The sequence below is a fragment of the Lampetra fluviatilis genome, chromosome 78 (genome assembly GCF_964198595.1).
Source record: "Lampetra fluviatilis chromosome 78, kcLamFluv1.1, whole genome shotgun sequence".
Classification (NCBI taxonomy): domain Eukaryota; kingdom Metazoa; phylum Chordata; class Hyperoartia; order Petromyzontiformes; family Petromyzontidae; genus Lampetra; species Lampetra fluviatilis.
In genome coordinates this window covers 645,279-670,803 of record NC_136352.1, presented here as the reverse complement: position 1 = coordinate 670,803, position 25,525 = coordinate 645,279, and the positions used below count along the sequence as shown (strand labels likewise).

Here is a 25,525-nt window from a genome sequence, read left to right as displayed (position 1 = left end):
CAGCCAAATTCTTTCCCCCCCTTTCCCCTCCCCCTCCCGTGCCTTTATAAAGCCACAAAAGCAGATCATTTTTCTCACCTCAAGACGAACGCTTGTGTTGCGACTGAAACATCGTGTTTTCTTTCGTATTTTTTTCTATCTACGTGACTTTACCGAAAGAAACAGAGAGTATGGATTCCTGCAGTCACGAAAGCTTCAAATAAATATTTTACCTTCACTTCTTCGCTCTTCATTGTCACTTCACATTTTACCTTCGCCTCTTCATATTTCACCGTGATACCTTTCAAAGTGTCCAAGCAACGCCCAGTCACTAGCGATTCATTAACATAATTTATTCATAAATACCGTCACGAGTTCATTACGACTGGTTAAGCAGCCAAGTCACATCCCCCGACATGGGCCCGTTTCATTAACATAATTTATTCAGTTACACCGCCGCTCATTGGGGGAGGGGATTGTGTTGAACCCCGCAAATGACGTCATGTCACCTCCAGCTGCCGCATGACGTCACGAGATAACAGGAATCTGCCGCTCCGCGTGCGCTCTCACAGATCCGAGGTGAGAAGTTTACATCGTGGTGGTTGTTGTTGTTTACCCAGGTAGAGCCTCGCATCTTCTCTCTCTCTCTCTCGTAGGTATATCAATTGAGTAGCAGCGTGTATGGAATCGATGTCCAGGCTGGAACATAACAACGCGGGGCATAGCCATGCGGGGCCTTGCCTCCTGCGCACTCGCCTGATTGCATTTGCTTTAATTCTCTGCTTAAGTTTAATTTGTCTTCACCTGGCTCACTACTTTGAAAAAAATTTTATTTTAAATATTTTTACAGTTTTTTTTGTATTTTACCAGGCCAAGCCCACTTGAGCTGATATACCGCTCTTTTCCAGAAGCGACCTGCCCACAACAAAGTGGCTTTTCAACGTGTGGAAATGTATATCGGTCAAATACTCTTAACGCGTGGCGATGTTGACTCTAAATGTGGAGGCGAAAACCGGAGGATCCGGAGGAAAATCCACGCGACTACGGGGAGAGAGACACGCAAACTCCAAATATATATCCATAATACAGGTTTGTTTGTGTTAGATCACGTAAATAGACAAATGTGTCGTTAAAACCCCCACCACCCAACAGACAATTAGTAAGGGTTGTCACGTAAACAGAACGTGGCCAATTTGTCACTAGTATGTGTGTGTTGGACAGCCAAGCCACAACATTTACAATCTTGAGTACGACAATTCGCCAGTAATTACAACCAGCTTCATCAGGTGGCAGCCAAATGTTGTGGCTTGGTTTTGTAGAAATATGAATCAGGTTGTTAGGTTCACAGCGCAGCACGCTTACCATTGCACTACCGCTCCCCATTCAGTAATAACTGTAACCCGGCTTAGCTCAGGTCTCAGTAATCAAACATTAAGAGTAATGTCTTGCCATGCTGGCTTTATTAGAATTGTTGAATTCTGCCAATGGATTTTGTAAATGTGTGTATATTGTCACGGGTTTTGGGTTGTGTTATACAATCGCAGGGCTTGTTTGTTTCATAATGAGGACAGCATTTAAATTTGTTACCCTTGGAGAGCTTCAGGATAGACAATTTTGGATGTTTTGCCATCAGGTGGTTTTAATTGAATTGTTGCACCATACTAAGGCGCTGTAGGTAGCTGACCCGCCACCACGCTCATGGGCCGTCAGGGGGCAGCCGAGAGAGCGAGGTGTGTAATGGTTGACCGAGGGTTAAACCCCCGCCCCTCCGTGACCGGGGGTTGACACCCCAGACCCCCCAGGGACTGGGGGCTGAGGGGGATGATGGCCCCCCACCACTTCCTAAGACCCCTTAAGATAAGACCTTCTGGAAGGTTCTAGGGGGGGGGTCATGAGGGGAGGGGTGACCCCGACCTAGGGATAAAAGGCCAGCCCTCGGGACGGTAGTGGCAGTACCCGCCAACTCACGCCTGAAGACATTTGAAGATCTGGAGACTGGACCAAGCGACCTTGGGGACCCTCAACCGTGGCTCTCATGCAGCACGGGTTGTAGCGGAGCCGAGGTTGCTCGGATCCCCTGGGACCCTCCCCGCCCACAGCTCTCGCTAAGCAGGGGTTGAAGCGGTCCAGGGCGAGTCCCGTACCCTGGGTGGGTCGGTCCAGCCTTCCGCCGTCGCAAGCGTAGCAGTCGCGTAGTGTCGCCGGCGTGGAGCGTAGCCGGCGTGGATCGTAGCCGGCGTGGAGCGTAGCCGGCGTCTAGCATAGCCTTGCGTGCGCAGTAGTGTGTAACGAGAGAGTGTTAAGAGTTATAATAAAATGCGTTGCCTCCAAAGAAGTCTCCAAGTGGTTAGTTATAGGACACAACAGAATGAAGGTTCAATTTTGGCATACATGTCGACAGCAAATTAGTGGAAGAGCTCTTTGCATCTCAACAAGAGATTGAAGCTGCCATTTCACAGCATGATCCTTAAGTCAAAGAAGTCCATGGCGGAAATCTTATTTTGTGTTGGCAAGCCTGTTGCTGGGTCAGTTTGGCAGAGGAGGAAGTGGTAGTCATCATCACTTTGCCAGGTGATCATAGGATCGGTTTGTTTAATTTCTGTGTAGGGTATTTATTGTTCCTCAGTTGCAAGGCGATGCCTCGAGTAACATGTTGTTCAGCAGTCAGAATCACAGCGACTTCAGATGTTGCGAGTGCATTTAAGCGGCACTCATGTTGACCATGTGGAGTTAAGTCGGCATGAATGGCAACATTCTACTCTGAAGTCATCTTCTCCACGGCAATCTTGAAACTGTGAACAAAAGAGTTTTCCTTATGGTGCATGCCTTGCAACAGCAATAGGACTTGCATCTTGGTGTTGATGACATTTTTGCAATGCTGGTGAGCCTGTCTAGTATTGTCAGACATGCAAGTAGATATGTGCTAATGTAGGTACGTCATTAGGTAGTGGCAGCAGACCGCTAATGTGATTATGTACCTGGCACTGCACTTTAAATGTTGGCATGTAGCCAGATGTCGGGATGAGTTGGTTGGTACCAAAACATGTAATTTGGAAGCATGAGTTCTATCTTCGATAGTTTTTTTCAGAAATGGCTGGCATAGGTAGTGTTGGCAGGTATCAATACATGAATGGGCTCAAAATGTTCATTAATTGTAGGTAGCTGAACCATGGTACATTTGCAGCATAGCCCATGAGGGTCACCTTTCCATGTCTTTGCATGGCAGCAACTGCAAGAAGTAGACATGGAACCAATGGAAACTAATGAATCAGAAGTGTAAATGAAGTGAGGAATGTGTGGAAAAGAAAGACTTTTCCTTTTGGCTGCAGGGTAGGCACCTGGTTGCAGCCATTGTAGTGATGTTTGCAAGCTGGCTTGCTTGATGGTGGACTGGAGTTTGATTAACTGTGGCAGCAGCCATTTGTGCTGTGTTACTTTTATATGTAGCTCATTGCTGTTGAGTTGCATTTGCTGTAGGTGCAGGCATAGCACTGGCCGCACGCCGTCCAATTTCTTGCTGCAATAGAGTTTCATAATCTGTAGGTACAGCCATCGCAGCACTTGTACGAATGGCATCAATTATTGTCATCGCGTTTGATTAAGAGAAGCGCACGTTTTCCGCTAGGCACATTATAGGTGGAGGTATTTTTAGACGTGACTTAACCGAAAAGAACCAAAGAGGTAAAAGTTAATAAGCAACAAAAAGTTAATAGTGAGTGTGTGAGTGAATGCTGTTGGTGAGATTGTTAATGAAATGATAGTCGGATGTGTAATCGTTTTAGGGATGTGAAGATAGCCGCAAAGGAACATAGTATAAGTACGTAAGTTGTTGGAGGGAGTAATTGTTTGTAATTATTGAAGTGGTTATGAATAGTATGTGTGTGTACATATATTATCTAAAAGTGAGTGTGTGTATATGTGTAATAGGTGGCTCCGACACGGTACGTAACTTCAAGGTATTTATTAAATCTTTGGTACAGCCACTTCTCTCTCTCCGCGGATGTCGACCCGCTCTCGTGGCTGCGCTGCCCTGCGCCACGTGGCGCTCACCAGAGGTGTGGACTCGAGTCATGCGACTTGGACTCGAGTCAGACTCGAGTCATGATTTTGATGACTTCAGACTCGACTTGGACTTGCCTCATCTTTGACTCGACTTGACTCGGGACTCGAGAGCAAAGACTTGAGACTTACTTGTGACTTGCACAACAATGACTTTGTCCCACCTCAGAGGTGTGGACTCGAGTCATGCGACTTGGACTCGAGTCAGACTCGAGTCATGATTTTGATGACTTCAGACTCGACTTGGACTTGCCTCATCTTTGACTCGACTTGACTCGGGACTCGAGAGCAAAGACTTGAGACTTACTTGTGACTTGCATAACAATGACTTTGTCCCACCTCTGGCGCTCACCCCGCTCGCTAACGCACTGCTGACTGGCGGCCCGCTATGGAGCGGCTGTAGGTCGAGCCGCCACGTAGCAGGTGTAGATGGCGGGGCAGTAGCGGCGGGGAGCTCCTCTTCAATCTTCAAACACCGACCCCTCATGTTGCTGTACCCCCGGCTTATATTCACTTCCCGGAGGCTAAGCCCCACTTCTGTCCATGCCCCTCCTGGAACCTTCGAAAACGTTCCAGAGGCTTCCCTGCTAGATCTGCCCAATCACCTTTCCCTCAGATAGAAACCCTACTATGGATAATCCGTAGACTTTATCAATCTGTAAATGTAACCCCCACAATAATGCAGGAGATGGCGCTCTCTTAATACATATGTACATGCTTTTTATTCCTTACCAGGAAATGTAGACTTGATGTATTTAGTCGTATCTGTTGTATAGCATCTGTTGTGTCGAAGGAGGTCGTTAGTGCTGGTACTTAGATGTCGATATTTTCGAATAGTACAGTGATACCTTGAGTTTCGTCCACTTGACTTTGGTTGCTTCGCTCTTTTGGCCGTTTTCAATTATAACCACATTTCAAATTTCGTCCACGTGCTTTCCTCTTTCATCCGATTTAATCCAACATTCCACGATGTTTCCGCCACACGCCATATTTTTCGCTCAGTCTTTGAATAGACATCGTTCAGTGAGCATCCCTTATATTTGTGTTTATTCATATACTATTATTTCTGTACTTATTTCTGTGATTATACTGTAAACAATTAATAGTTATTTTTGTGATAACAGTATAATACTACAGTGGTCAAATTTTTTTCGTGATTATGAAACACATGTTCAGTATTCATACTGTGCTTATTTTTGTGATTACTGTAAAATACTTATTTTTTGTAAATAAAGGCTCTGCTTTGACATTTATGACATTCATCCATATTCTGGTCCCTAACCAGACGAAAGTACAAGGTATTCCTGTACATGTTTTTTAAAATAAATATTGCAGTATATATAGAGGTGAGCCGTGCATGTGCAGAGAAGACAGTAAGGAGCCAGAAGTGGATGAATTTTGTGGCAACATTGCAGGCCTGATAATATGGAAGGATAACGTGGTAAATTAGAAAAAAATATTGCACCTATCATGGCACTGTGATAAAGGTTACTTCCAATTCGTGATGAATGGTGGCTGTTTATATAATCTGTTACTGATCCATGTGAAATGTATTTGTGTGTAAGAGTTTATCTATGTGGGGAGTGGTGGCGCAGTTATTTCCCTGCATTATGAACTCAACAATTAGAGTTCGATTATCGCCGACAGCAAACATGATTGAAAAGTGAAAACTTTACTTATTGTGGGCCTCTTCTATGTTGATTGAGCCTCAATTAATTACATGGTGAAGTGAGGAAGCATTACAACTGAGCAGATGAAGGCGGCCAGGCATGGTTATGGACACACCACCACCTTTTTACCATGCCAGTGTGTGACAGTGTAATGTTTTTATTTGCTGTCAAGTATATTTACTCCATTGAACACGAAGGTTCAATGAAAGCTATCGTTTATTACACGCTTTTATTTAACTCACTTCGTCTGTTGTATCCTCAAAAAAGAAATCTTGTAACTCAATTTTTACACACTTCCCAATGTGCTATCGACAGCAAACGTCGTATAGGTATGTCATACCGATGACAACACGATATTCTATCATAAAAAAAATCCAAAACATATATTTTAAAACTTTTTACACGCTTTTATTTAACTTACTGTATGTGTTGTATCCAAAAATCTTGTAACTCAATTTCAACCGTATTCCCAAGGTATCGGCTGCAAACTTCGTATATCTATGTCATACTGATGACAATACTATATTCTATCATTAAAATAAAATATATATATTTTTAAACAATCTTTTTAACGGTTCTAATTGTCCATGCTCAACTGACGTTGCCTGTAAGTCACCACGGTCCCTTACGTCACGGCAAGCCTCGGGGAGCCATGCCCAGGGGCGGGGGATGTGGAAGGAGGGGAGGGGCGATGGGGGAAGGGGGCAGGGGAGGGGCAGCTCGGACAGTACATTTCGTTAAAGCGTGTTTAAAAAAAAAGTATTTTTAAATATTGTATTTTTGTTCTCTTCTGGAATTTTTGTTATAATGGAAACATTCCGGAAATTAACACAGCACATATGCAGCTGAAGTTAAATCTGTTCATCCTAGCATTCAAGCTAATCTGAGCCTGGCTTCACACCTCTAAGTTGCAATTGAACATGAATTTATAATTTTTTGCATAATACAAATAGTATTTTTTTCAACACTCTTGGCTGTTAGCTACATTTTTCTTAAATAAATATTCCTTTCGTAGCTAGACAGCCGAAATTGTGTGCTTGAAGTTTTGGGTAAACATTAATTTGGAAGATACTATGGCATCGTGGCATATTTATGACCATTTGCTCTCTCATTGTGTGCCTCAACAAGCCAGTGTGATGAATTGGGGAATCGTTTTCACTATATAATGAATAAGTATAGACGTGTAAGTCATGTGTGACTGTGTGTATGCATTCCTCTGTGCCTCGATACTCACGAAGATGGTGTGGATGTTTTTTTTCTGTCTGCAGCTGACGCCTCCTCTGACGCTTCTTCTGATGGAGCAAATGCACTCGGCTCAGCTCGGTACAAAAAGGAAACAAGGCGACCAGTATGCAAACACCACGGATCATACTGGAAACTTGACACAGCACCAGAGAACACACACAGGGGAGATGCCCTTCAAGTGCAGTGTGTGTGAGAAGGCATTTTCAGATTCATCTACTCTTAAACAACACCAGAGAACACACACAGGAGAGAAACCTTTCAAGTGCAGTTTGTGTAAGAAGGCATTTGCACAGTTATCAAATCTTAAACAACACGATAGAACACACACAGGAGATAAACCTTTCAAGTGCACTGTGTGTGAGAAGGCATTTGCACAGTCATCATATCTTAAAATACACCAGAGAGCACACACAGGAGAGAAACCCTTCAAGTGCAATGTGTGCGAGAAGGCATTTGCAGAGTCATCAAATCTTAAAATACACCAGAGAATACACACAGGAGATAAACCCTTCAAGTGCACTCTGTGCGGGAAGGCGTTTTCACAGTCACAACATCTTCATGCACACAGGAGAACACACAGGCATCAGAAGATCCCCAAGGAGTGTAATCTGAGATCGACTTGTGAAAGTCAAATTGCTGCAATAAGCCCATCCCTCCTGAAAAAAGAACCAGACGTAAATTCCAGCTTGGACACTATGAAATGTATCAAGGTGAAATGGGAAGAGGCAAAGGTGAAATGTGAAGAGGTGACAGTGAAGAGCGAAGAAGTGAAGGTGAAATGTGAAAATGAAGATTCAACTCCAAAATCGGACCTTCACATCGATGGAGGCAACGTGAAGCAGGAGAAGAATTCTTACTGTGAGGCAGTGCAAGGCAACTCCCAGCAGTTTGTGGAAGTGGAGGTGTGGGTGGACTTCTTAGACAATGGAAAGTCAAATGGAGACCCGGTAGATGTGTAATCTTGAGACAATGATGCTCCAATAGATTCATCTTTGTCACAGGCCTTTAATGAAAATAATGTGAAGTTGAACACTCAATTTCTAGGTTCATCCTGCAGAGTAAGAGCGGCCAGTATTTGCAGACCTGTGGGTTGGGTAGATCTCTAACCAGGTGCGAGAGCCAATAAGCTCCCAATCATTCACTATGTTATAATATTATAATTTATATGGTGCTTGCTTAATCGCCTCAGCAACTCTGAGTTTTGTATCATATTTCATCACAAAAATTCGAGCATTTTGTATATATTCCTTTTCCAAAAAAAAGTATTACAAGTGATTCTGCCAAAAATTGTATTATTTTGATCGGGATGTAGCGCTGGGTCACGGAAAGGGTGAGTCCCCCTCCTGCCTCCTACCTTGCCACACAAAAGACAGCTGGAGGATAATTACTCACAAGCCTGCTTCTAAAGTCATAAAATGGAATAAAAAACAGCAAACCCAAGGGGGGGCTAATGAGATTATGCGGGAAATTCCCAGTTGACTTCAAGAGAAGGCTGCCATAAAGGAAACAAGCCATAAAGGAAACAATCCACACGGAAACAGCAGGGGTCATGAACATCCCCGGACAGAAAATCCACCCAGGGGCAGTTAATAATTATGAGCTGACTGGGGTTTTTAAAATACAACAGTAAAGTTGGAAGCTTAGCTATATCTTCAATGTCAGGATATCAAAATGTAACTTGAGAATAAGAAGCACGGATCCCTGGCGATGCAGACGGGGAACAAAGGTTAATAAAACCCTCGGAATATCCTTGGTAACAACTATGGTATACCACAAATCTTGGTTAAGCATGAACCAAATAATAATTATTAAAGTATTAGACCTAGGGTCATTCAGAAGAGATACAATGCGAAATATGTCAATCACACACGACCAAGATAATATGTATTCCACGGGATCAGAGCCTCACCAACCACCCATTGTCTTCCAGTAGCTAACACAGCACATGGTAGCAGTAAATGATGTATGCAGGTGGCATACATAATTTACTGCTAACATATCAAATACCATGCAATAATTCCAAACCGCGACGTGAGTGCTGAGAACACTGCTCAAAATGTACTTTGAGTCGCTTACAGAGTCAAAACTGTGGAAAGTGGTACGGTACCAAGCTATAAGAGGTGTAAAACAAAATAAAAATTGTAACTTCCAACCCACGATGAGAGGATGTAAAACATGGCGACAGCAAGCACACCCATGCACAATAGGTCACGACTTCAAAGGCCACAGCTCCCCTTTTTGTGAGACTGCAAGTTGGAGGAAAAAACAATGTAACACAAGAACACAAATCAGTACTACTCAAAGAATCGCCCAACTGCGACTGGAGAAGTCCAAAACAAGCACATCACCAATGAATGCTCCATCCATGCACATCCTGGCAGTATCCTTGAAATCCAACCACATCATTGGACAGGATGAGGAACCTTTGGATTAATTTATGACGATCATTAAGAAAAAATTAAAACTGTTGCCTTTCACAATACCATACGAAAGACGAAGTATTGCGAGTGGCAGCCTCCGGTGATTGCTTTCGTGACTGGAAAATTGATAGGGAGCTCTGCATCGGCACAAGCCATGCATCATGGAGAGTTTTTTTGCGTCATTGAGAGAGGCTGCCAGCCAAGGCTGGTACTCGCAGTATTAGAATACAAACGTGGGGAAGAGTGCTGTAGCATTACTGTTCCCGGTGACGAGGTCGCTGTGTACAGCCAACACATACGATCATAGCGACAATCATTCCGATTGTGCTCCGATCAAAGTCAACCCTTCAGGGGAAAACTGGTGCAACCACTATTCATGACAGTTCCCCTTTAAATCGCAACCCACAGGCGAAGTTTAAATGAGGGTCGGATCAGAGACTGACACAGAATGATATAACTTGATCTGCAGTGTGTCCTTTGAGCAGCATGAGTTGTACAGACAACTGGAAGAGGACTCTCTTGAAGAGGGGGGGGGGGGGGGAGATGACAGGCGCTGTCTCTCTAAGTCGCTTCACAGTCTACAAGGATCAACAGTGTCTGGTGCCAAGGGGTATGATGCGTGGCAACCAGCGGACGAGCTGCGAGCGTTGTCTTGAATCGGGATAATCGCGCACATCGACACAGACGGAGCCGAACCCATCATCCCTGCCAGCACGGGCATCACCGACAGCGTGGCCAGCATGCCGACTCGGCAACCACCCCAGCGGTGGAGAAAGACTGACAAAGCAGTCGAGAGCGCCGTGTGTTCGACACACACGCCGACCCCGCGCCCCTGCTGGAGACCTGAGGTGTTTTCGGTACAAGGAACACTGTACCTTGAAAGCCGTTAACTCAACAGTTAGCAAGAAGACAACACACACCCACCCACAACGTGCATATTGGTACTAATAAGATTGTTCCAAAAAGTTATCTTTGTGTTTTGAAAAGGGTTGCCATCCCAAGGTGGTGCATTAACTATTAGCTGATCGGGAAAAGCATTGTTCTGTCCTTTGAGTTACATGAATACGGTTGTTTAGAAGTATTTTGGTCATTCTTTTTCGTTAATTACATAAACTTACCAATGAATTCATTGATGAAACACTAAACATTTATAAGCATCTATGTTACGAATCTACACACTCACAGGAATACTATTGTGTTGAGATTTTTATTTTGATCAGAATCTTGCCCGCGAATTCATTGATGTTCCATTAGCCAATTGATAAGCATCTGTTAGCCAAACAGGCACACTTGCACGCACACTTGTTTCAGGACATTTCGTTAATTGCATAATCTTACCAATGAATTATTTGATGTCTACTATAGCCATTGGGCACGTTTCTTTAGCATGTTTCGTATTAATATTATAATATCTTTTTAAAAGACTTTTCCTATCGCCGTGTATGGTCGCACTATTCTGAGGAGTTAGCCGATTGTTCTATTACTCAGTTTTAACAAACGTAACCATTGAGGGTTGATTGTACGGATCAATGAGTAGGACATCTTCAGGGGTACGTTGTTGACAATTCCGATCATAAGTGTGTTCGCATATTAGAGTGTTTTTAAAATTTAAAGTAGCTTAACATATAAGAGTCTGAGTGGTTCCTTCTTAAGTTCGTGCATAATCTTAATTATAAGAACTGTATCCTGCAGTGAGATCTGAATTCTGAGACCTGACAGAATTACATTAAAACATAATCGGTAAAAGTTAATGCGAGAATCGTTGTATTGATTTCAAGTTTTCGTGACTGCAGGGATCCATACCCTTTGGTTCTTTCGGTAAAGTCACATATATATATATAAAACAAAAGTAAATAAATCATGACGTTTCGGGCGCAACACAAGAGTCCGTCATCAGGTGGGACAACCACGGCACAAAACAACTGCTGAGGCAGGCAAAAGGGCTGCTTGTAACAAGGGAGCTATATAGTAAGAGAGGGGGGAAGGAGCCAGGGAGGAGGGCTGGAGAGGGTGGGGGTGTTGGGTAGGGAGAGAAGTGTGCCGCACACTCTGACAGTACGACAAAATGCCGGGGCTGGGAGGTGAGCAGTGCTGGGAGTAGGGAGGCTTAAGAAAACTGGAGATGCGGATATGAACGCACACTATAAAGCAGTTTTACCTGGTTAATAACATCCTTTCAGTGATTGCTGAATTTGTATCCATCTTCTTGGTTGAAGTTATGTTTATATATCTGGATGGCTTCATGAATAAACCTTTGTTTTTCCTGGTTAATAACATCCTTTCAGTGATTGCTGAATTTGTATCCATCTTCTTGGTTGAAGTTATGTTTATATATCTGGATGGCTTCATGAACAAACCTTTGATAGTAGCCTGACGGTTTGCAGAGTACCTTGGTCTCGGAGAAAACAATATCATGAGAGCCCACAGCGTTATAGCAATGGTCAGCCACGGCGGAGGAATTAGGCATTTCACTGTCCCCAGATGATTTGCTCATCAGATTTGATGTGGTTTCTCTGTTCACCAAGGTTCCTGTGTACCTGACACCTTAGCAATAATTGAAGATTTAGTCCAACATGGACGGAACCCTGATGTTTCTACTCGAGTTAGGCACTGCCTTACCAACACTTACTTCACCTGGAATGGTACTTTCTACAATCAAAATGAAGGTGCCCCCATGGGTTCCCCCCTATCACCAGTGATAGCGAATATTTTCATGGAGAAATTTGAAGCAGATGCCATCCAGACATCCACCCTTCATCCTTGTGGAAGAGATATGTGAATGATACTTTAGTCATTTGGCCACATGGCCATCCAGCACTGAACCAATTTCTCAACCACATTAATTCCATACACCCATCCATCAAATTTACCATGGAAGTGGAGAAGGATGGTAAGCTACCATTCCTGGATGTTTTGTTTGAGAAGAGACCTGATGGTTCTTTGGGACACTGTCTGCATGAAAGCCACCCACACAGATTCCTATCTGAAACCTGATTCCCACCACCATCCGGCACAGAAGAATTCCCTCATCAAAACACTACACCATAGGGCCCACTGCATTTCCGAACAACACCACCTAGCTAGTGAACTGGAACACGTACACCAGGCTCTTAAGATGAATGGATATTCGGACCGCATTATCCACAAAGCTGTTTCTCCAACCATGGAGAAACAACCCCCTGAGACGCCATCACGTTACCATACATAGCAGGCGTGACCAAAAAGATTTCCAAAATCTTAAACACAAGATCCAGGTCCGATTCAGTACAGTACACAAAATCCGCGATCTAATCCCGTCTGTGAAGGATGTCGTTCCTGACATGCAATATCCTGGAGTCTACAAACTAAGTTGCACCTGTGGTGACTTTCATTGCGGAAACGAAACGTCATGTTTCGGACCGTGTTCGCGAGCACAAGTCAGATCTGAAACACGGCAGAACTAATTCCTCTGCCATGGCTGACCATTGCTATAACGCTGTGGGCTCTCATTATATTGTTTTCTCTGAGACCAAGGTACTCTGCAAACTGTCAAGTTACTATCAAAGGTTTGTTCATGAAGCCATCCACATATATAAACATAGACATAACTTCAACCGAGAAGATGGATACAAATTGAGCAATAATTGGAAGGATGTTATTAACCAGGTAAAATCTTAACTGCTTTATAGTTTGCGTTCATATCCGCATCTCCAGTTTTATTTAGCCTCCCTACTCCCAGCACTGCTCACTTTCCCAGCCCCAGCATTTTGTCGTACCGTCGGAGTGTGCGGCACACTACTCTACCTACCCAACACCCCCACCCTCTCCAGTCCTCCTTTCTGGCTCCTCCCCCCCCCCTCTTACTATAGAGCCCCCTTGTTACAAGCAGCCCTTTTGCCCGCCTCAGCAGTTATTTCGTGCTGTGGTTGTCCCACCTGATGACGGACGCTTGTTGTATTGCGTCCGAAACGTCGTGATTTAATTTATTTTGTTTTATATCTACGTGACTTTACCGAAATAACCAAAGAGTAATCATTGTATTATGATTTAGAATAAACCCTATACAATGAAGCTGAGCCTAATTTGCATGATTACATAAATTTGCATGTTTTCATAAATTAGAATAATTTAATAAAACATTTTATTGCATTTGATTTCATGACAATATATACAAGCACCCCCAAGTGGCAGCTGCCCCTGTGTGGCATAAGGTGGCCCAGCATCAGTCTGTATGTGGGCATGAGTCTGTCAGTAGGGGGCAATAACTGATGTGTAACCTCAGTTGTGTAATTTGTGGGTAATGTTTCGAATTTGCCAAATTTTAACAACGCCAGCATTTAATCGCCTACTCGTTTTGAATGACACAAGAGTATGTTTTACAATCAACTGTTAAGCAGACGGTGCATATTTGTAATTAATGTTCCAGGACTAACCAGGGATGCCTGTTGGATTTGAACCTTGAACCTCTGCAACAAAAAGAGAATGCACTACCACTTGGCTTCCCTCAATCTGAGTGCTGCAGGTGTAGGCCTCATCCAACAGAGATCAACTTCTTGTAAATACTATATAACATTATGAAGTACATTTCAGTGTCAATATGCCTATCGATAATTTAGAATTATAACTTAACGAATACTTGTCTGATTCTGTGCGTACATGTAACATTTTGTCTGTAAGGGTCAAACATGGAATACGTGATTGTTAGGAGAAAGTGTGTGTTTTGGAATTAACCGGTAAGATAACTCACGTGAGAGCTGTTGTTCTTGTGATATGGGTCAACTGGTATTTTTCGTGATTCTGGAAGCATCTGCCTCTGGAACAAGTCATTGTCTTTGAAATAAGGAACATTCGCATAATTCATCAGTTACAAGGCTTAAAAGTTATGTATAGGAGATGCATTCTCCACAACATGAATTATAATTTTGTATAACGTGTTTCTTTTATTTTGTCGAACTAAGACTAGACATGCTCTTTTCTGATTAACATTTGATGTTCGTAACCATCGGTTGAAGCCAGCCTGACTGCTGTCCACAGGTGGCTTGCACTGAATCAATTATGCACTCCCACAAGGCTGTGCTATTTATAGTTTGTCTGAAACATTCCTTTGTTTCGTGGAGAGACCAATAAATGAAAGATGTCGTTTCTGCTGATCTGTTTCATAGCAAGCAGGTAATTTTAAGAGCACATTTGAAATGCATCACGGATTTTTGTTACCGATTTGTATTCTAGCCTAGGTTTTATTGAATTTGAATCTGTTTAAATACAACTTAAATAACTGTCCATCGATATCCCACATTGCTTACCACATGTTTACTTAAATATGTAAAAGCCCCCTCTGGAGATTTCACCTCAAAATCACGAGTGGGTGATGTCAGCGCCTCTATATCTGATTGTGACCTCACCAAGAACACTTGGCTCTTCCACGGGACGTGACAACTGTGCACTGAGTCTTGGAATTCATTTGCACGGCCATCAAATCTTGACCCACACCAGAGAACACGCACAGAATCAGGTGCACCGTGTGTGATAAGATGTTTGCATTGTTATCAAATCTTCACAACCGCCAGGGAACACGTTAAAAAACCCTATCAAGTACTTCTAGATTTGAAGCTTTCGTGACTGCAAGGAATCATCTTCTTAGGTTTTTTCGGTAAAGTCACGTAGGTAAAACATCAAAATGAATGAAAATAAAATAAAAAAATCACGACGTTTCGGAGGCAACACAAGTCTCCGTCATCAGGTGGGACCGTCACAGCCAGATTAGCTGCATCAAGTGAGGCAATGATTCAAGATGTAATCCCTTAAAAGCGAGTTGAGGGGGGGAGGAGAGGGAGGGGGGAGCTCATCAGACTATGGTAGCCAATGAATGGAACGTATCGGGAGGGAGGGAGGGGGGGCGAGGCCAAAAGGGTGGGCGACAGCGTGCAAGCGATTGTGCGCAAGCGGCTAATTACTGCACACGCCAACACAATGGAGCGATTATGCGCAAGCGGCCAACTGCCGCACACGCCAACACAATGGGCAGAGAGGGGGAGGGAAGCTCTAATACACATGATAGACAAAAGAACGAAAATGCCCATGTTAATACCAATGCTGGCTGAACAATGAAGAGAGTACTGTTAAAAAATAACTGGGGATGTTAACACTCGGTAAAGTAAAGTAAAATAGTGCCTGTCAGATAAGATGGTCCAAAAAATTGTAATTAAGTCTTTTTTGCGTGGTTGATAACATCTTTCCAATGATTACTAAGTTTGTACCCATCATCACGGTTGAAATTATGTCTGTGTTTGTATATTTGTATGGCTTCGTGTACAAACCTTTGATGGTAGCCGGGAGGTTTGCAGAGAACCTTGGTCTCGGAAAAGACAATTTCATGAGAGCCCACCGAGTTGTAGCAATGATCGGCAACGGCAGAAGAATCAGTTCTGCCGTGTTTCAGATCTGACTTGTGCTCGCGGACACGATCAGAAACATGACGTTTCGTTTCTCCAATGTAGCAATCACCACAACTGCAACTCAGTTTGTAGACTCCAGGGTATTGTAAGTCAGGAATGACATCTTTCACACATGGAATTAGATCACGGATTTCATGTACTGTACTGAATCGGACTTTAATCTTATGTTTGTTTAGAATTTTGGAGATCTTTTTGGTCACGCCTGCTATGTATGGTAACGTGATAGTTTTGATCGGAGTTTCATGTGGCTGTTTCTGTATGGTGGGAGAAACAGCTTGGCGGATGGTGCGGTCAGAGTATCTGTTCATCCTGAGGGCCCGATGTACATGTCTTAATTCACCAGTCAGGTGGTGTTTGTCAGAAATGCCATGGGCTCTGTGGTATAGCGTTTTGATGAGAGAATTCTTTTGAGATGGGTGGTGGTGGGAATCCGGTTTCAAGTAGGAATCTGTGTGGGTGGCTTTTCTGTAGACAGAATGTCCCAAGGATCCGTCAGGCCTCCTCTCAAACAGAATATCCAAGAATGGTAGTTTACCGTCTTTGTCCACTTCCATGGTGAATCTGATGGATGGGTGTCTGGAATTGATGTGGTTCAAGAAGTGGTTCAATGCTGGGAGGCCATGTGCCCAGATGACGAAAGTGTCATCCACATACCACTTCCACAGGGAAGGACGTAGGGTGGATGTCTGGATGGCGTCTGATTCAAACTTTTCCATGAACATGTTGGCTATAACTGGTGACAAAGGGGAGCCCATAGGGGTACCCTCATTCTGTTTGTAGAAGGTGCCATTCCAGGTAAAATAGGTGTTGGTGAGGCAATGCCTAACCAGCGCAGGTGCATCAGAATTCAATCCATGTTGGACTAAGTCCTCAATTATTGTTAGGGTGTCCGGTACTGGGACTTTGGTAAACAAAGATACTACATCAAAGCTGACGAAGATGTCATCAGGAGATAGTACCATGTCCTTAACCATAGAGACTAATTGGGTTGAGTTGAGTACTGCCGAAGAGGTCTTGCCTGTGAAAGGGAGCAGAGTATCTGATAGAAAACGGGCTAGTTTGTACGTAGGAGAGTTTATCGTCGACACAATGGGTCGTAGCGGGGTGCCTTCCTTATGGATTTTGGGAAGACCATAGAGTCTGGGAGGTCTTGCAGCCGATGGTTTTAGAGAGGGACGTTTGCTTGGTTCGATTAGGGAAGTCGAACTCGTGATGATACTGTTGGTTTTCGTCGTTAGGCTTTCAGTGGGATCGTTTTTAATTTTGGAGTAACTCCCATCATTAAGAAGGTCCAGGATTTTGTTGTTGTATGAATCTTTATCCATGATGACCGTAGCATTGCCCTTGTCTGCCGAGAGGATGACTATATCATCTCTCTTTTTTAGGTCTGCGAGTTCAGAGCGTTCGTTTTTGCTGATGTTACTAGTGGGTTTCTTAGCATTCTTAAGAATCGTAGCTATTTCAGCTCTTGCTACATCCGCATGGATGTGTCCTATGCCTCTGAGGGCTACATCAATCTGGGAAATCATATCCTCTACTGGTATATATTTAGGGGTGACGTTGAAATTTAGTCCCTTGGCCAGTACCGTTTTTAGAGTGTCAGAAATTGGGATGTTACTCTGATTAATCACGGTCTTGTTAACATCCAGCTTTGCGATGTGTGGCTCTGGTTTCTTCTTAGATAGGAGGTTGAATTTGGAAATCAGGTTAGCTTTGCATTTGGCTGACATTGAGTCAGCAGAAGCAGAAGTCATGTTATCAACGTGGTTCCAATCAGAAGGTGACATTTTTTGTGTTAACATTAAATGTGTTTGTAAGAGAGTCTTGTCTAAATTATCGAGTTCAGATCGGAGTAACCTTATTCTCTCCGAGATTAGTGATAGGCTGGCTTTAAATAAGATCTGTTTGGAGTTTGGTGAAGACACCAGCGGATGTGAGTGTGAAAGCGATGGGTATTACCTTGTTATCTCGGCATCTCTTGAGGAAGGCCAGCGTCTCGAGAAGCTGTGACTTCTTGTCTCTTTGTCTGTTAAAAACTCTAACAGATAGGTGCAAACCTCCCGGCTACCATCATCAAAGGTTTGTACACGAAGCCATACAAATATACAAACACAGACATAATTTCAACCGTGATGATGGGTACAAACTTAGTAATCATTGGAAAGATGTTATCAACCACGCAAAAAAGACTTAATTACAATTTTTTGGACCATCTTATCTGACAGGCACTATTTTACTTTACTTTACCGAGTGTTAACATCCCCAGTTATTTTTTAACAGTACTCTCTTCATTGTTCAGCCAGCATTGGTATTAACATGGGCATTTTCGTTCTTTTGTCTATCATGTGTATTAGAGCTTCCCTCCCCCTCTCTGCCCATTGTGTTGGCGTGTGCGGCAGTTGGCCGCTTGCGCATAATCGCTCCATTGTGTTGGCGTGTGCAGTAATTAGCCGCTTGCGCACAATCGCTTGCACGCCGTCGCCCACCCTTTTGGCCTCGCCCCCCCTCCCTCCCGATACGTTCCATTCATTGGCTACCATAGTCTGATGAGCTCCCCCCTCCCTCTCCTCCCCCCCTCAACTCGCTTTTAAGGGATTACATCTTGAATCATTGCCTCACTTGATGCAGCTAATCTGGCTGTGACGGTCCCACCTGATGACGGAGACTTGTGTTGCCTCCGAAACGTCGTGATTTTTTATTTTATTTTATTTTCATTCATTTTTGATGTTTTACCTACGTGACTTTACCGAAAAAACCTAAGAAGACCTATCAAGTACACTGGTTTGAAGGCATTTGAAGTGTTTTGAAACCGAAACACGCGTAAGGACATTCATAAGGAGCAGAGTCTGCATTCGAGGTGTCAAATCAAAGTGCTACAATAAGCCCATCGCTTGTAATGCAAGAACCTTAAGACATTTCTATCTTGGATACATGGCCAGGAGGAAAGGTGGCATAAAGACTCCAGGGCTTGACCTCCAGGTCGTCGATGAAGGCAGCTGAAAGCAGGAGGAGAGGTTCCACTGAGGGAGTCCGGGACATTCACAGCCGATTGTGGATTTGGAGGTTTGGGTGGAATTTTTGATTCATGTGTAATATGAGGATGCACCCGGGGGGTAACTGGGCGATGGTGATAGGCTCTGCTGGCCTCAGCCCGCAGCCAATGGGACGTCGAGCCAGGGGCGTAGCCCTGTGGCTACATAGCAACATCTAGAAGGTTCCAGGGGTGAGGCTGATGATTGACTGCGTGGTATAAGGGGTGGAGAGAGACAGCTCGTGGTCAGTGTGGAGAGGGGTTGAAGAGAGACCACGTCTGTGCCTCCGGCACGCCAGCGGCCACGTGGCAGGCCGGAGGCTGTCTCCCACACGCCGTCAGCCAGCGGTGTGAGGGAGCGAGGAATCGAGCGAACGCCACGCTCAAGTAACGGGAGTAACGGGAAAAAAGGAACCCAGCGTGTGAGGGAGCTGTGTAAACGGAGAACGAATAAAGACAAGACAAAAGACATGATATCGTCCGGAGCGGATTTATTACAAATGTAGAGAAGGAGCAGCCAGTATATTTGAACATACGTGTTGCGTATAACCTGTAACCAGGAGCATGAAACACGGAAGCTCCATAGCATGCACCTTTGGATACTAATAATATTTTTTCATTCATATGGCGCTTGCTTAATTGCCTCAGCAACTCAAAGTGGCTTGTATCATATATCATCTCAAACAGTTGACGGCCACTCCCATGGTGTAACTGTCCCTGTGCCGCACGAGTTGACTCGGCAGCGGTCTGTAAGTGGACGTTCGTCTGCCAGTAGGGGGCGATGATTGATCTCAGGTGGGTAGCTTTTGGATACTCAAATTTTATACATTTTAACAATTACATTCGCATGGAATGGCTTATTTATTTTGAATGGCATCGAATAATTTTTTACATCCACTTTGAAGCAGATGGTGCATATTTTTTCAGGTTAATGCAGCTGCAGTAATAACCAGAGCTGCTGGCCGCATTTGAATCTTGAACCCCTTGAAAGGGAGAGAACTGTGGAAATTAATGACCTGAAAAAACACTTCCAAACAGATCCTCAGTCATCATGTATTGTACCTTACTCAATTTTCAACCTGTCCTAAATAAACTAAAGATGGCCGCTTACTAAGAATCAAAATAAACCACTTGCTCCTGATAATCCAGCTAAGTAGTGCAATCCATGTCTAGGTTGTAATATTACAAAGTGGCGTCCAGCCATGCAGGGCTGGCCTGCAACACTTACCGCTGTTATTGTATTTGATTCTCGTGTAGTTTGTCTTAGCCTGATTACTTCACCTCTAATGTGGGGCCTAATATATGCAGGCTAAATACACTGCACTGTAAATAAAAAACACCACTACTTGTAAAGTGTTTTAGTAAAGCCAGCAGCTGGGATGTACAGTCGGCTTGCAGAGAAACCTGCCATTATCATCATCATGTAAAATTAATAAAATCATGTTAGGCTAAGACAAATTATATTACACTCAAAGGGACTAAAAGAAAACAAGTGCAACAGTCACACCCGACTTTTAACAAGTTTTTAAATTATGAAAATGTAAACGTATATAAAACCTAATATAAGTATTACATTGCTTTAAAAAAAAGGGCGTTAACAATGATAAAAACACCTTGGGAGCATACAGAAAGGCACGGCCACACCTGACGGCCACTCTAATAGTAATGTTCAACAGCTATATTTGATAATCTATCATTTCATATGTAACCATTAAAACGATCCTAAATATATATTTTAAAAGGCTCCAGAATTCTTTGCATTTGAACTATTTCACAATGTACAGCAAGCTCATCTCTGATTTGATGATGTCTACCTCTTGATAGATTCATGCAATCAGTGAAGCCTGTGAATAAAACAAATGCTATGCAACCTCATTCGCACACTCCTGATTAGAAATCTGTCTAGACTCCATTTCACATGTGATGGCCCCTCTAGTCTTTTTTAATTCCCTCCATGGGATCAACTGGCCAAGGGGCACACGCCACGAGTATAACCGAAGCTATCTGCTCAGCCTTATAGACAATTCCACCCAGTCAAATTTAAAAAGAGAGATGACATAGTCATCCTCTCAGGCAACAAGGGCAATGCTACTGTCATCATGGATATAACCACATACAACAACAAAATCCAGGAACTTCTTAATGATGGCAGTTACACCAAAATCAACAAAGATCCTATCAACCGCCTGGCTACAAAAACCAACAATATCATTACCAGTTCAATTTCTCTAATCGAACCATGCAAATGGCTCTCCCTAAAACCTTCTGCTACTAGACCACCCAGATTATATGGCAGGGGTGGGCAAACCTTTTGACTCACGGGCCACAATGGGTTCTAAAATTTGACAGAGCGGCCGGGCCAGGAACATGTGGATGGAGTGTTTGTGTGAAATAATATAAATGACATGTAAAAATCATTACATGAAAGGATTTGGCCTTTAACAGGTAGCAAAGCATTTATTTGCAAGGCAATTTAACAAATTTTACAAACACGAACAATACAAAAACATGTCGTAACGTGACTGATCAAACATCATGAAAACATCTGAGGCCTGCGCCAAACCAATTACCTCACTTGAACTTCTTTATTATCTACATTAACAAATTAGAGCAGCCACGCAGGCTGTGTCTCGGAGATGTGGCTCTAACCTCACTGCAGCAACACATAATCACTTTCAGTTTCAGTGGGAACAGTGTTGTTGATCTCCCATTTTTGCCAGTGCATCCAAGTCTGGAGTTATTTTGGTTGTGGCAATTCTCAGGATAGATCTGAGGTGCTGATCCGTTAACTTTGATCTGTGACGGGCTTTGTTGGCGTTCATGACGCTGAATGTCTGCTCACACACATAAATCGAGTCAAACAAAGTCAGTATCTTCTGTGCAGTCCTCCGGAGGTTTGGAAACGTGGCTCTGTTAAGTGAAGCATAAAAGTCATTCAGTTTAACAGAGTTGAACTTCTCCTTTAGGACGGAGTCAGACTGAAGATCTATCAGTTCCAACTGCAGCTCCTGTGGTGCTGTTTCAGGGTCTTGTGACAAGGGAAAGGACACCAGCTGAAGTGACTGTTAAATGTTTTCGAAATCAGAGAACCTACGGCAGAATTCTCCGTGCAGGTCCTCAAGTGATTTGCTGTATTTTTTTGCGTTTCGCGGTGCCTCTTCCTGCATGGCAAGTGTGGGGAAATGAGCAAAATATTTTTTGTTTGCAATTTGTCCGGAGAACAAAGTGAGCTTGGATTTGAAGGCTTTCACATGTTTGTACATGTCGTGAACAAACTGATCTTTCCCCTGCAGTTTCACATTCAGCTCATTCATGTGTGAAAATATGTCCACAGCAAACGCAAAGTTACTAAGCCAGTTCTTGTCGCTTAGCTCAGGGAATTCGTCAGATTTCCCCATCAACTCCAAAAATGCGATGATGTCCTCTTTCAGCTCCCACACTCGTTGTAACATTTTCCCAAAACTTAACCAGCGGACACGAGAGTGGTACAGAAAGTCCTGATGATTCGCATCAGTTTCCTCCAGGAACGTAATAAACTGACGGTGCTGAAGTCCCCTTGCTCGTATACAGTTCACAAGTTTTACGACTGGATTCACGACATGATTAAGCTGCAATACAGACTTACACAGGGATTCCTGATGGATGATGCAGTGAAGGAAAATAAGATCCTGGACAGGGTTTTCCTCTTTCACTTTATCCTGGATTCTTTTCAGCAGCCCAACATTTTTTCCAGTTAAATTTGGCGATCCATCCGTTGTGACTATGACAAGTTTACTCCAAGGTAGCTTCATTCTTTCGATGACAGCAGATACCTGGTTATACAAGTCCTCTCCCCGTGTTGTTCCTTTCAGGGACTCCATGGTGATACACTCCTATGTTATCGCAAAACTGTCGTCAATCCCTCGGATAAAAATGATGAGCTGAGCAGTGTATTTTACGTCCGTACTTTCATCCAGTGCTAGTGAATATAATTCAAATGAATCAGACTTCTTGTTTAATTGACTGGCTATATTTTTCTCAATCAGTTCCACACGGCGAGTCACAGTCCTGCGTGATAAACTGACTTTTTCAAATTTGCTTTTGATCTCTGGACACAAGATGTCTGCTGTCTGTACCATGCATTCTTTTACAAACTTGCCTTCGGAGAAAGTGGTAATGAGGGGTAATGTTGGTGAGAAGGTTTTAAAGAAAATTTTAATCAAAGTGAAGAAGGAAATTATTGAAAAGTTTGTATAATTCATGATTTTTCAAACTTTCATTATGTTTTCTGTGCTTAAAACGCTTTAAAAAAACTGTGGGGTCTAGAACGGACTCGTAAAATTCGGAGAGAACTCGGAGTTAAGTTTTGCTTGTTTTGTTGAATTACACAAAGCGTAACAGTTATGTATATAACTTTTGTTATACAAAATTTCTAGTAAGATATTAATTTTGTGAGTGTATTCATACCCCTCCCCCCTCATTCAAGCCGTAATTTAGAGAGCGAAAACGCCGAGTACGTAAATCGCTAACATAAGAACCAGTTAATCTCTTCTCGCATCATTCATACGATGATGCGGTGAAGTTAACGTTCATATGATATTACGGTGAATGCTTCCAAAAACAATACTGTACCCAAATATTACTGTTAACTTACTTTCAATAGAAACATGAATTGCTCATACGAATATTCTCTCTCTCAGAATCGACCGACTGATGTAGCAAACGAAAAAATCATCTTGTTGAACGATTCTAAACCTTAATGTGGCAATGTTAGTTTTCTTTGTTGTTCAAGGTTTTCTCAGTGTTATTCAATGTTTTTACATTTAGTTTACTATTACACTGAATTTTATGGCGTAATTAACTATTTTGTGCTTAATAATCTTAAAAAAACAATATTTAAATACAGTTCGTAGGAGTCTGGAACGGATTAATCGTATTTACATACAATCCAATGGGGAAATTAGGTTCGAGTCACGACCAAATCGGGGTGCGACCAAAGTTATGGAACGAATTATGGTCGTGACCAGAGGTTCTACTGTACACCACACTCCCGGTCAAAGTGCGCCATCTAATGGGGAAATTGGGGCATTACAGGATGAAGGTAAAATAGAATTTAATAATAATATTTGGACAAGTTCGGCGGGCCGGATTTAAAAGCCCAAGGGGCCGTATACGGCCCGGGGGCCGTACTTTGCCCATGTCTGCTCTACACCCTGGTTCCCTCTCTAGCCTTCTCACTTTATCCGTTCCCACAGTGACCCCTTTTTCGTCACGGGGTATCCCTGAAGTACTTTAGGGGACGTGACGTCATCGAGCCGCCCAGCACACATGACGTCATCGCACTGGACGGCACACACGACGTCACGTCTCCATACATATTTATACTGGAAGAATTCGACGGGCTACAAAACTATTTTTCACATACGTCCAGTAGGGGCGGATTAGAACATTTCAACACACAATACAAAAACACGATATGATTGCATAGTATAGCAAAGATAAACAAACCACTTAAAAATATATATAAAAAAAACTGAACGATAATTTTCTTACCAGGAACGACCCACTAAGCTAAGCTTATTTTTCAGAAGCGATCTGACCACAAATGGTATCTTAATAAAGTGCCTTATGTGGAAATTTATTGCAGCAAAATCATCGAAATAATTTAGATGTTTGTTTACACACTGCACGACGTAAGCGTACATGGGAGGCACAGGACCGGTTCAGATATTCACTGCCACTGTTGATATCCGTGAGAGGGAATTAAATTCTGTCCATAGAGTTAGTAGCAGACTGTGATAACTACTGCACCACCACTCACAACATTACACTTTCACACTCACGATCTCATATAATAACCCGAATACTACTCAAATGGGATTACATTTGTATAAGTGGCTCCGACACAGTAAAATAACTTCAAGGCCCTTGAGAGCCACATCTACTTGGGCAATGATATCATTAACTGGTATGTGTCTAGGTGTGACTGCAAAGTTTAGCCCTTTAGCTAAAACGGATTTCAGACCATCAGAAATAGAATTGTTACTGCTGCAGCTCCTTACTATTAAAATTCCCTCCCTTTATTACTGCTAAACCTACTTCCTCCCTTTATTACTGCTAATCCTACATAATACACGAGCATAATATGACTTTGAGACCCCCCCCCCACCACCTACACATTCCACAAGTAGTGACTAATCCCATATCTGCATTTACCATAAATATGCAAATTCCTTTGTCAAGGCGCCCTCCTCCTCTAACCCAGCTTAAATATACGCTGCCAAGCTTGGTGGTGTTCATTCAGACGCTGTCTTTCCGACACCCTGTTCTTCACCTGAGGACGGCTGCTTGCGTTGTGGCCGAAACGTCGTGAGAATTATTTTATTATGTTTTTTATTATTGTATTACTTCCCTTCTACGTGACTTTACCGAAAGAACCAAGAATATGAATCCCTGCAGTCACGAAAGCTTTAAATCGAAATTTACAGCCACCCTCTCTTCCCGCGGATGTCGATCCACTCTTGTGGCTGCGCTGCCCCGCGCCACGTGGCACTCACCCCGCTCGCTAACGCACCGCCTACCTGGCGGTGCACTATGGGGCAGCTAAGCGGCTGGGGATCGAGCCGCCACGTGGCAGGTGGAATGGCGGGGCAGCAGCGAAGGGGAGCTCCTCTTCGATCTTCAAACACCGACCCCGCACGTTGCTGT

At 43.3% G+C, this 25,525-nt stretch overlaps 1 protein-coding gene across 1 annotated transcript; it reads left to right on the top strand.

Moving 5' to 3' along the window:
* The first annotated feature begins 505 nt into the window (after positions 1-505).
* LOC144953566 (uncharacterized) lies at positions 506-11,346 on the top strand. Its single transcript, XM_078884149.1, has 2 exons — positions 506-558; positions 6,977-11,346. The coding sequence occupies exon 2, from the start codon at positions 7,004-7,006 to the stop codon at positions 7,910-7,912; it is 909 nt and encodes a 302-aa protein (XP_078740275.1). The 5' UTR covers positions 506-558; positions 6,977-7,003; the 3' UTR covers positions 7,913-11,346.
* The last annotated feature ends 14,179 nt before the right edge of the window (positions 11,347-25,525 follow it).

Excerpts from the sequence above, each read along its gene's own strand:
- LOC144953566 (XM_078884149.1), top strand. The coding sequence starts at position 7,004 with ATGGAGCAAATGCACTCGGCTCAGCTCGGTACAAAAAGGAAACAAGGC.